General features: G+C 44.3%; 1 protein-coding gene across 1 annotated transcript in view; it reads right to left on the bottom strand.

The window, feature by feature from the left end:
- Positions 1 to 8,846, bottom strand: part of fgd1 (FYVE, RhoGEF and PH domain containing 1) — a 69,239-nt gene extending 60,393 nt beyond the window's left edge. The window contains exon 1 of the mRNA XM_072681404.1: positions 8,693 to 8,846. Coding sequence (XP_072537505.1) covers positions 8,693 to 8,834 — 142 coding nt within the window. The 5' untranslated portion in view covers positions 8,835 to 8,846. The remainder of the gene's footprint in view (positions 1 to 8,692) is intronic.
- Between the last annotated feature and the right edge of the window lie 4,294 nt (positions 8,847 to 13,140).

Consider the following 13,140-nt stretch of genomic DNA (forward strand, 5'->3'; position numbering starts at 1 on the left):
TAGAATGGTCTGCCCCCTAATCACACTGTTCTAGAATGGTCTGCCACCCATTCACACTGTTCTAGAATGGTCTGCCCCCTAATCACACTGTTCTAGAATGGTCTGCCACCCATTCACACTGTTCTAGAATGGTCTGCCCCCTAATCACACTGTTCTAGAATGTTCTGCCACCCATTCACACTGTTCTAGAATGGTCTGCCACCCATTCACACTGTTCTAGAATGGTCTGCCACCCATTCACACTGTTCTAGAATGGTCTGCCCCCTAATCACACTGTTCTAGAATGGTCTGCCACCCATTCACACTGTTCTAGAATGGTCTGCCCCCTAATCACACTGTTCTAGAATGTTCTGCCACCCATTCACACTGTTCTAGAATGGTCTGCCACCCATTCACACTGTTCTAGAATGGTCTGCCACCCATTCACATTGTTCTAGAATGGTCTGCCACCCATTCACACTGTTCTAGAATGTTCTGTCCCCCATTCACACTGTTCTAGAATGGTCTGCCACCCATTCACATTGTTCTAGAATGGTCTGCCACCCATTCACACTGTTCAAGAATGTTCTGTCCCCCATTCACACTGTTCTAGAATGGTCTGTCACCCATTCACACTGTTCTAGAATGGTCTGCCCCCTAATCACACTGTTCTAGAATGGTCTGCCACCCATTCACACTGTTCTAGAATGGTCTGCCCCCTAATCACACTGTTCTAGAATGTTCTGCCACCCATTCACACTGTTCTAGAATGGTCTGCCACCCATTCACACTGTTCTAGAATGGTCTGCCACCCATTCACATTGTTCTAGAATGGTCTGCCACCCATTCACACTGTTCTAGAATGGTCTGCCACCCATTCACATTGTTCTAGAATGGTCTGTCACCCATTCACACTGTTCTAGAATGGTCTGTCACCCATTTACACTGTTCTAGAATGGTCTGTCACCATTCACACGGTTCTAAAATGTTCTCTCCCCCATTTACACGGTTCTAAAATGTTCTGCCCCATTCACACAGTTCTAGAATGTTCTGCCCCCCATTCACACTGTTCTAGAATGTTCTGTCCCCCATTTACACTGTTCTAGAATGGTCTGTCACCCATTCTCACTGTTCTAGAATGTTCTCTCCCCCATTCACACAGTTCTAGAATGTTCTCTCCCCCATTTACACGGTTCTAAAATGTTCTGCCCCCATTCTCACTGTTCTAGAATGTTCTGCCCCTAATCACACAGTTCTAGAATGTTCTCTCCCCCATTTACACGGTTCTAAAATGTTCTGCCCCCATTCTCACTGTTCTAGAATGTTCTGCCCCTAATCACACTGTTCTAGAATGTTCTGTCCCCCATCTACACTGTTCTAGAATGTTCTCTGCCTATCACACTGTTCTAGAATGTTCTATCCCCCATCTACACTGTTCTAGAATGTTCTCTGCCTATCACACTGTTCTAGAATGTTCTATCCCCCATCTACACTGTTCTAGAATATTTTCCCTCATTCACAACGTTCTAGATTATTCTCCATCATTCACACTATTGTAGAATGCTGCACTCTTCTAGGACATTCTTCCCTTCACATCTTTACAGACTGTTCTCTCAATCCATACTGTTCTAGACTAACCCCCATTTACACTGTTCTAGACTGTTTTCCACCTTTTACCATTTCACACTCTAGAACATTCTAGAACCCCCCCCGCCCCCATCCACACTACTCTACAAAACGTTCTCCCTCCTGCAGACTGGTCCATTCGCTTTAGCCGTTCTCGTTCTAAACACTCTAAAATAAAGGCTACAGCAGAACGTTGGTGTTTGTGCAGGAATGCCGGGTCAGTGTGCCACGGCTGTAAAGCCACAAAGTCACTCTACCCTCTCCGCTCCATTTAGAAATATTTATAAAAGAGACGGACGGGTCGGGAGCGCGGGCCGGGTTTGCGCAGCAGGACTTCCAAAAGTAACTCACAGTTTAGAGCTAGCCAGTCCGGTCCAGAGACTGCCCCTTTCATTCCTGCCCTATATATGGACACACAGATTGCACTCTGTGGGCATAACAGCACTTCAGAGATCTCCAGAGGGCCTGCAGATTCATTCACACGAGTGTTATTCTCCTCGCTCAGCCAGGCAGACATCCTGCTCATCCAAGACGTGGCTGGCCAGGGACCAATGAACTCCCCTCAGTTGCGAGCTGTCATAATCTCCACACGTAAACACTGAGAGCAAGCTGCCGTTTGTATTGCTCTCTTGCTCTCTCACGGCAATTCACCCATGATTTCCATCAGGAGATAAGCTTTTACAGTTTGGCTCTTTTACAGAGTCTCTCCGAACGCCATGTGACGAAAGTCAGGGGAGCAGTGGCTTCGATTTGAGTTGCGAGGCCGTGTAACAGAGATACACCCATTTAACAGGAGACACGTCCAAGTTTTTGCACAACATTACAGATCCACCAAGAATCCTTCACACACATTCCAGCCGGATTCCTTCGCCCCAGCAAAACAGCAGGAGGAAGAATTCCGGAGAACGTGATCGCTGTGTGAAGATGCTGATGCACTGAGGAACAGTGACCCGCTGAATCTGCTTTGATACTAATGTATATCTATAATGTATATTATATCAACTTAACATGGACTATATGGACAAAAGTATTGGGACACAAGCTTATTCATAGTTTCTTCCAACATCAAAGGTATTCATCCTGAGTTTATCCTGCTTTCCAGGGAAGAAGGATTGCATTCAGCAACAGGAGCATTAGTGAGGTCAGGATATTGGATCATCCCCCCAAAAAAGTACTGGATGGAGCACCACCACCACCATCATTCCAGAAAACACAGTTCTTCCACTGCTCCACAGCTCAATGCTGGGGGGCTTTACACCCCTCTAGCCCATGCCCTTGGCATAAGCCATGGTGCCAACAGGTTCCTGTTATCCAGAGTCCTACCCTATTGGCAGTACTTCTCTACAGGGACTAGACAAGCGGTGTATGTGTGTGTGTACATTTGCACATCAGTGTCTGCAATGGGTGCAGCCTAAAGTAGCTGAATGTATTCATTAGAAGGGCTGTCCACAAATATTTGGACAAATATAGTGTAAGCTCTGTGCATTGCCAAAGATAGCAGCGAACAATGAGAGCCCCCAAAACTGAACCCACAACTGCTCTGCATGAGCTTAAGGTCATAATATACGGCTGTGTTTATTTATAGAAATACTGTATAATGACAAGTGAAGTGAACACTACCTGGGTCCAACAACACTTGCTGAAGTCACCAATATGGCCCAATAACACATGTACTAATAAGCAACTGGACACCTACCATTGTGTATTATTGTTATTATTATTATTATTATTGTAATTATTATTATTGTTATTAGTAGTAGTATTTTATAGCCACCACACACAAATGATTGATTTGTTTTTAATCATAAGCAACTACAAAACAGGTATTTTTAACCTCTATGCAGACGCCAGCCCAGCATGAGCCAATGGCCTTTATATTCAGCAATATTTATCAACAGAAAATATTATATTCACCATTAAAGTAATGGCATTAATTTTGAAGTGTACATGACCTGGGTCCAACAACACTTGCTGAAGTCACCAATATGGCCCTGGCCAGGGTCAGCCAATAACACATGTGCTAATAAGCAACTGGACACCTACCAGTATGGAGTATGGAACCAGTGTTATGGTTATCTGAGATGCAATGTAATTAGGGATTAATTATTATTATTAGTAGTAGTAGTAGTGGTACTAGTAGTATTATTTTATAGCCACCACACACAAATGACTGATTTGTTTTTAATGATTAGCAGCTACAAAACAGGTATTTTTAACCTCTATGCAGACGCCAGCCCAGCATGAGCCAATGGCCTTTATATTCTGCAATATTTATCAACAGAAAATATTAAATGTTAGGGATTAAATATTATTATCATCATTATTATTATTAGTAGTAGTAGTATTTCCAATATCTACCCGTCCATGTCTGTGAGAAAAAGACCCTTCACACTTCAAATTGGGCTAAAGAGTCAGTTTGTGGTGGGTGGTCGTACGGCGAGTGTGCTATTTATATTTATATAGTCCCACATGCAAAAAATAAACCCCCTAAAAATCCCAAAGCCTCTTTCAAAACAGAGCACCGACTCAAAACACATTATCTGCTAAAGTCGCCATGAAACCCATCAACACTGATCTCACACTCAAGCTTATATCTGACCATTAGTGCAAGTGAAAATAGGATTTAGGGGTAAAGTGTGGCAATATGGGCTCAGGGATTCTGCTTTCACTCGGAGGTCAAAAAGACGCCATGACCCTATTTGGAATGGCGCCTACGCTTCATCTTAAGCGTTGAGGATCAAAATGTTTTTGGAACAACAACAGATTAACCCACTCCCCAATACTGACGGCTGGCTATAGAGACTGATCCCAATTTGAGGAGTCTGAGGAGGATTAAGTCATTGTGTGGGCTCCCCTGGTGAGGTTTTTAATGGTCAGCAGCCGTAAAAATGGGTGTTTTTATCCGCTATTGTTCAAACATCAGCCCTGCAGGAGATTATGTCCATTATATACTGCAATATGCAGAGCGCAGGGGCAGTCTCTGAAGCTACGGCAGCTCTGGAGCAGAAAGGGTTTGGGGCCTTGCTCAAGGGCCAACAGCGGCAGCTTAGCAGAGCGAGGGTATTGAACCCACAACCCAGAGCTCAATAACCACTTATCCTGCTTTCCAGTGGTGTTTATTTTATTGTTTAATAATAAATAATAATGTACAATTTGTACATTAATTCTAATAGTAGCTTCATTTTTAAACATCTACAATGAACTCAAACTTCTTTTGCATAATAAAATATATAAGAAATATAAAAAAATGTATGAACGAGTTTCAGCTCGGAGAACCTTGCCACCTGACATGCCCTTAAACACAACATTAGCCACCACACACGAATGATTAGCAGCTACAAAACAGGTATATTAACCTCTACTATGCAGACACCAGCCCGGCATGAGCCAATGGCCTTTATATTCAGCTATATTTATCAACAGAAAATATTATTTTCACCATTAAAGTAATGGCATTCATTTTGGTCATTTATTTGGTTTCCTTTAATGGCCTGCAGCTCCAATAATGGTATTTTTATCCTCTGTTTGTTGGACACCAGCCTAGTATAGCGCGTATGGACATATACTACAATATTTATTAACAAAAATATATATTATATTAAGCATTAAAGTTTGTCATTTATTTGCAGTGTTTTTTGGTTTTCTTTAATACTCAGCAGCTCCAATGTTTTTTTTCCCTCTATTTTTCCCTATATTTGTATTCTATTACAAATATTATATTAAGCAATAAAGTAGCGGCATTAGGTCAGGTCATTTATGATCAGTGTTCAGCCTTGTGCGAGCTCATGGAGATTGCCGACACCAGCATTTTATGGACATAATAAGTTAGTTATTAAGTAAATGGAGCCTCTCGGTATTTGAGCATATATGTACAATAAAATGTTAGTGTTGCCCTGTCCAGGAGGTATTCCTGCCTTACGGCCTGTGATTCCGGGTAGACTCTGGAACCACCACGACCTTGCCTAGTGGACAGGAAGATGGATGGCTGGATAATTGCCATTAAAAGTAGCCATTACGTTCCAACGTCCGTCTATGTGGAGTCAGCAAAAGCATTTCCGAACCTGAAGAACTACGATTTGTCGTATTCAACGGACATTGACAGTGATCGGTTACTGCGCTGGCAGTTGTTCATTACATTGTATCCAAATGTCATGACGAACGAACCAATAGAAATGCTCCAAAATGACTTGGGATACAATCGTTCTACGTTGGCTTCCACTGAATGTTAAGAAGGTTGATTAAAGCTGCTGTTTTGGAGACATTTGCATATTCTTGATACAACAACAACAAATAACCCTGTAAACACTTAGTGTCAATCAGCAGTGCTTGGTGTAATGAATGAAGTATGACTCAGCAAACACACTGCCAAACAGAACGGACTGATCTCAGCATGTTAACCAATCCCAGCAGTCAAAATCAGCTGTATAATTAACAGTGCTTCGCTTTTTAAATGTATGCAAACATAAAGCCTTGTGTTAAGCCTACTCTGTGCCTACATGCTGCACAGCCATTCATGCCGAAGAGAATAGACTCGTCTTAGCGTGTTATTAACTAATTATAGAGGCCCCAAATCACAACTGTGATTAATGCATCATTTACAGTGCAGGCTTAGCTAAGTATCTAAATGTAGTGCCCTGGGTTACACATGCTCAGTGCACACACAACCCCACACAAATCAATAGGCCATCATTTCTACGGCCAATTTAAAGACATGCCCTTCCTCCACTGCAGCAATCCACTGGAGCAAAGCACTGGCTTATATTGTGACAGGCAACTGTGTATCTGCTGGTCAGCACAGACAGACAGCATCTCGGACGCATGCTCCATTCTCTGGAGTTTAATTGGATTTCACAGCACACTGCTTGAGCAAATACCCCACACTGACAGAGTCTCAAAGAAACACACACACATAGAGAGAGAGAAGTACAAACATGGCAGAGTAGCGAAGAGCAGCACAGGGACAAAGCCGTTCCATTCCAGGGCTTTTGTTGGTGTCCTTAACTTGTGAGCAGAGAGCCACGTGAATGCCATCATGGCCCTGTTCTGGAACCCCTGTGATTAGATTTACAAATCGCATCAGGATCACTTAAGACGACTCTGCTTGGAGACCTACTACTGTACTGGACATATGCTGAGCCTCCACTGGAGCCACATCACTCCCAGCAATGTATGTCCTGCACTACATTCCTAAAATGCACAGACAGGGCCATAACACTGCCACGCTCAGCTCAATAAGGTCTCTGTTTAGAACATATGCTGGAGCTCCATGTCAACAAACCAAGAAATCCAAACAGTCAGATCAGATTACATTGATTAAGGAAAGGATTTAACCAATACAGATAACAAAAGCCAAGGTCTTCCTTATTTGACCCTGTTGTCATATTGCGGGCACTGCCCTGGGAAGTCCAGAGGGCAGTCACCTGCATCCTTCCCTCATTTGGGGTCTTGAAATCAGAACATACAGTGGATGTGTGTTCAAACTGATTAATCAAACAGCTGATCCAGGGTAGATGAGAAACCACCAGGAAGATATGTACTGCCAGATTGCTGACCCTGTCCAGTGGGGCAATAATAAAAAACACATCCAGCTACATGATGAACTAATACAGTGACCATGCCTCCAATGAGTGCATCCTAGAACATATACTGGACGTCCAGTGATAAAATCCAAAAGGGTTGCCCAAATACAACAACCTTTTTGGGGGTAATGGATTATTTCCATTGGATTTACCCAAGGCAGGTGAGAAGGGGCATGGTATTCTTCCAGAGAAGCTGTGCTACTGCTGACGCTGACATGCTGAACTGATATACTGACAGTGCATCCAATGAATGAACCCTCAATGAGGTAGATCATATCCTGGACGTCCAGTGATTACATCAAAAAGGGGTTTTGGGTGGTAATGACCAGTTTTTTTGGGGTAATGGATTATTTCCATTGGATTTAACCAAGGCAGGTTAGAAAGGAGATGGTATTCGTCCAGAAAAGCTAGGCCTGACCTCATGGTCAGATTGCTGACCCTATCTAATGGTGAAAAACACATTCAGCTACATGTTAGTTCACTAATATAGTGGCCATGCCTTCAATGAGTGCACCCAAGAACATATCCTGGATGTCCAGTGATGAAATCCAAAAGGGTTGCCCAAATACAACAACCTTTTTGGGGGTAATGGATTATTTCCATTGGATTTACCCAAGGCAGGTTAGAAAGGAGATGGTATTCGTCCAGAAAAGCTAGGCCTGACCTCATGGTCAGATTGCTGACGCTGACATGCTGAACTGATATACTGACAGTGCATCCAATGAATGAACCCTCAATGAGATAGATCATATCCTGTATGTCCAGTGATTACATCAAAAAGGGGTTGTGGGTGGTAATGACCAGTTTTTTTTAGGAGTAATGGATTATTTCCATTGGATTTAACCAAGGCAGGTGAGAAAGCAGATATACCTGACCTCATGGTCACATTGCTGACCCTGTCCAATGGGGAAAAACACATTCAGCTACATGTTAAACTAATACAGTGGCCATGCCTCCAATGAGTGCATCCTAGAACATATCCTGAACGTCCAGTGATGAAATCCAAAAGGGTTGCCCAACCACAACTACATTTTTGTGGGATAATGGAGTATTTCCATGGATTTAACCAAGGCAGAAGACATTCCTCCAGATTATATACACCTGACCTCATGGTCACAATGCTGACCCTATCACAAAGCATCCACCTAGTGAAGAACATTGACTGGCTGAACGGTCATTCCTGACATTTAACATGGTTGCCCAATCGTACTGGCCCATTTGCACCATGGTTGGATCCAACCATACGCCTGACCCCATGGTGGCATTGCTGACCCATTGCTGGCCCTGTCCAAGGCCAACAACATTCACCTTTCAATACATGCTTCTCTCATTCCGTGCCCTTGAAACAAGACCAGACACATGCTGAGCATTTCAACTGATCAGCTCTCAGATGAATCATCTCCCAGCTTCAGCAGGAAGGACCTTGCAAGGACACACTTCATCCATCCATTCAGCTCCACAACGACAAGACCACGTACAGGCGGAGCCGTACCCAGCGCAGGACTCACCTCTCCGGCGTAGAGCCGGCTGGGGGCTCGGCAGCCCCCCGCTGATGTGGTAGGAGAAGCGCATGGTTTTGAACTGGCTGGAGAAGGACGCGTGGCTCTCCGCGTAGCCGAGAAGGGCGCTCCTCGGCCGGTTCAGCTGCATGCCTGCTCGCCCTCAGCCTGGAGGCGGGACACGGCGGGTAGTAGCGAGCTGGAAGGGGGGTTATTATCTCCCAGTCTGCTGCCCAGAGCAAATCCCAAAATCAGATCCCAGTGCCTTCGAGTGCTGGAAAACTCCATCAAAGAGCAGCTTAATTCAGGGTCATTTATGGGTCATTTATGGGTGCTAGAAGTAAAGTGGAGCCTTCATAACGGTCCGGTGGCTTTGGGGTGTATTTAAGAAGGAAATGAAACCTCCTTTGACTCAAGTATGATTTTTATTCGACTTATTTTACTTGGTATAAATCATAAACACACCAAAACGCACATTTTATGGGTTTATACTTCCACACATTTGCTTTTCGTTCACTGTGAAGCACTGCAGGCTTGCTGGCGAGCGCATCGTTGCTGAAGTAGCTGGAAAAAGGCTCGTCAAGGAAAAACTAAACAATAAGGAGGAATTAGGCCAGGTGGGGGATTAGTCCTGTAGAAATGCAAGCTCCTAATCCATCTTCTGGTCACGTATTCGTTCAAAATGCACATTTGCTGGAGACAAACGAGGACAGACGAGAGGACGAACGAGAGGACGAACGAGAGGAAGACGAGGACGCGCTCCGCGCTGCGTAAAAGTTGGAGTTGGCTCCGGCCATTCCCGTCGCCGTTCAGTCCTTTCTCTGGAAAAGCTCCTGAAATGTGCTCACTCAGCTTCTTCCACACACACAAAACCCCCAAACCCCCTCGCTTCTGCTCTCAAATCCTCGGTCTCACTGCATTAACCATCCAACAGCTGAAGCGTCTCCATAAATCCAGCTGCATTTTTCCTTCCAGCCTTTACCGGGTACAGATCCACCGTGTGTGTGAATAGGAAAGCCTCGTTGTCAGATGTGGTGGAGTCCAAAAGACGATAAGCGTAACCCCCCACCCCCCTCTTCTCTCTCTCTCTCTCTCCCCCTATTTCTCCTCCTCTTTTTTCTTCCCTTCCTGGCTCCCTTTCCCTGCTCCTGTGTGCATTACTCGGTCGACATATGAAACCAAGTCTCAGCTCTACCCCCTCCTCCCCCTTCTCCTCCTCCTCCTCCTCCCCCTTCTCCTCCTCAAAACACCACCATCTCCACTTTTCCCAAAGTCTGTTTCTCATTTGGGTTTTTTTTTTTCCCTGTCTGTGGGGTTTGGACTTGAAATCTGATGCGAAGAAAAACGTTAGAAGGATATTTGGATTCCTCCCTCTCTCTCTTTTCCTCTCACTCTCAAAAACACATATTTGAAAGCATGCGTTTTTATGGGATCTCCTAATTGGGGGTGATGGTTTACATTACGTGAATTAAACTTTTAGCCGGACAGGGAGGGCAGGGAGGGCAGGGAGGAGGCTGTAAACAGCAGCAGAAAAGGTCACGGACTCCTCCAAGCTGACCCAGATTGCTCCAGTGGGCGAGCAAGCTGGGCGAATGGACTCAGGGGGGAATAAGAAAGGTTTATGGGAAGAGGATTTTTCTTTGATCTGTTGGTTGGTCTCCTGGACAAGGATTAGGCCTAGTCTTAAAATACACAGCACTGTGAATGGAAAACACAGTGCAGGACTAGGTACCAGGACTGTCTTGTGAGCATTTACACTTTTAGAAGATCCACTTCCCCCGGACAAGGAGGCTTCTAGTACTAGAACTTCTTCTAGGACTAGAAGCCTGGTCCTCCACAGCATTGAGGATGGAGATTCTCCATTGGATAGAAGATACAGTCCAGGAAACCGACTCCTGCACGTCCAAAGCTCTGTAGACGACAGCCTGTCCAACTGAAAATCCAGAGTATTCATAGGGGGTTTACCAATTTGCACCCATTGTAGCAATAAAAGCATCTACTCTTCTGGGAAGACCTTACACCAGATGTTGGACAATTGCGGTCAATTGATAGCGGTTCACGTATCCTGAAAGAAGCGCATGCCAGCCTCCACCGTCCAAGACGTAGCTAGTGGGTAGCTAGTAAGCAATAGATTAGTGATGGGGGAAATTAGAAGAGGGAGGACCTGGTTGTCGGAGGCGAATTAGCCAGGAGGCCCAGAGAACCAGACATGTCACCAACTGGTTCAGAATATATGGCTGTCCTCTTAGCAATGGAACACTATTACAACACAGCTAAGGCAACAATCACCTCCTACCTCTTCCATCTCTTATAGGACGATGTGGAAAAGACCTTTAGGAATCTGGACTATTTCCTGTAAATGTTTATACAGAGTCAAATTCATACTGGTTGAGTAAGCAGCTCCCATTAACAGCATGTAGGCCCTCATTCCTCAGAACGCCTGTGTGTGGGTGAGGTGGTCACAGTGGCTGTATCCCATAAGGAGATTACACCCTGTCTCAGGTCAAAGTGAGAAAAATGTGCCCACTGGAAATGTAAAGGACAACTCTAACACTGCAGAGATGGCTCACTACTGAGGGACTGTCTTTACCGTGGGGTCACAGTGACCCCTGGTTTCTCTCCTTGAGCTGGTGGTCACAACGTCTGTAATGCAAGTATAGCCACTGGTTGGTTTTGTTTGTGGACTACTTAACCTTACAACACCCTGTATGAGTATTTTATTTTTAGTGTAGTGCCAGACACACCCTGGCGTGAAGCGGGAGGGCGGACTAAGAAGTAAATTTGGCCAGGAGTCCGCGTCGGCTTTTCGGTGGCCTTAGAGTAAAGCCTGGCCCCCCAGTTAGAGCGATCGGCCGAAGAAAAGGGAGAGGACGGCGTCAAGGTGGGTGCGAAGTTTGTTCAAATGGGGATAGACAGAGAGGTGTGGGTGATGATAAAGGGGATGAAGACCTGGATTTATTCCAAATAAACATGGGTGCTTACATAGCTTCAGCTCCGCCGCCTCCCCACCCACTTTACTCTGACCATGCACACAGACGCCTTATTTTCTCCATCGATAAATTAGGGGGGGAAACTGAGGGATTGGTGATGGTGGTAAACGCAACCTGAAGTGTCTGAAAAAAATCCAAAATCTCTCTCAAACAGTAAATAAAGCAGGTTGTGATGAAGACATTACCCGGGGCATTGTTTTAGGATAGTTTTGAGACACATTTGGGTTAAATGCCTTCCTAGACATACATACAGGGCGCTGTTAGACAAAAGAATTCCCTCAAGATTTTGTATTGTGCTTTCTAATCAACCATCAGTTACCAGAGTCCTAATTATAATTAAATATTTTTAATCATAATTATTTATATACATACATGTGTGTAATATATATGTGTATATATATGTATTTATGTGTGTGTAAAATATTTTCTATCTCCATTTGTTCAAGAATATGAGAAGACAAGAACCAAAATATAATAAATAAATAAGCTAGACAACTGATGGGTCAAGAACACCTCCAAAACATCAGGCAGGTCTTGATTCTTTTCCCCCCGGTGGGCCGTGGTCAGTACCTACCAACAGTGCTCCAAGAAAGAACAACTTATAAACAGGCACGGAGGCCTCACCTTACAGGACCCAAAGGATCTGCTGCCAATGCTTTGGTACCAGTTACCACAGGACACCTGCAGAGGTCTTGTGGAGTCCATGCCTCAACAGATTATAACAGAGCTACCAACACCATATTAGGCAGGTAGTGGTAATGTTATGCCTGATCGGTGAAAAAGCAGTGAAATTAATCATATGCAGAGGTTTTCAATTATTTACTGCTTTTCACAACGAACGCGGTCACAAAGCAGCTTCACAGAGATCCAGGTCCAAGCCTCCTTTTAGCGAGCCAAGAGCGACAGTGGCCAGATCGAGAGAAGGAACCCTGAGAGGAACCAATGCTCCTCTAGGTGTTGGTTCAGTAGTATTACCTTCACCTTTAAGTCTTCTGAAGTTCAATAATTACTTTTTTAAGCAATTACCTGCACATGGCATCATGACTGATATCACTGTGCATCCCCGAGCCATATGGTTCGTCACATTTTCTATACTGCGTTAAAATGAGCACATCCACCGCCAATACGTCCAAGGTGGTCAAACCAAATTCTGCTTACATTTCTGAATGAATGAATGAAAAGTGAAGAGAAAAACCTGTGAATAAATCAGTAATTGATCATTAAATCACCACATGCCTTTTACGGCTAAAATACTGTTCATACAAGCAGCGGCTGCTTGAGGTTTACACAGCAATAAGAAAAATGCAATTACAGCTTCGGACCAGCAGGTGGCAGTCTTGTGGAGGGAGTCTTATGAGACAGACCAGTAGTGCAACATCCAAACAGCAGACCATATTTGCTCATTATAATATTGGTATTTAAAATAGCATTTATTAAAATTTATGAACAATTATAATCAAATGTGCA

Source organism: Salminus brasiliensis, chromosome 6, assembly GCF_030463535.1.
Source record: "Salminus brasiliensis chromosome 6, fSalBra1.hap2, whole genome shotgun sequence".
NCBI classification, from domain to species: Eukaryota; Metazoa; Chordata; class Actinopteri; order Characiformes; family Bryconidae; genus Salminus; species Salminus brasiliensis.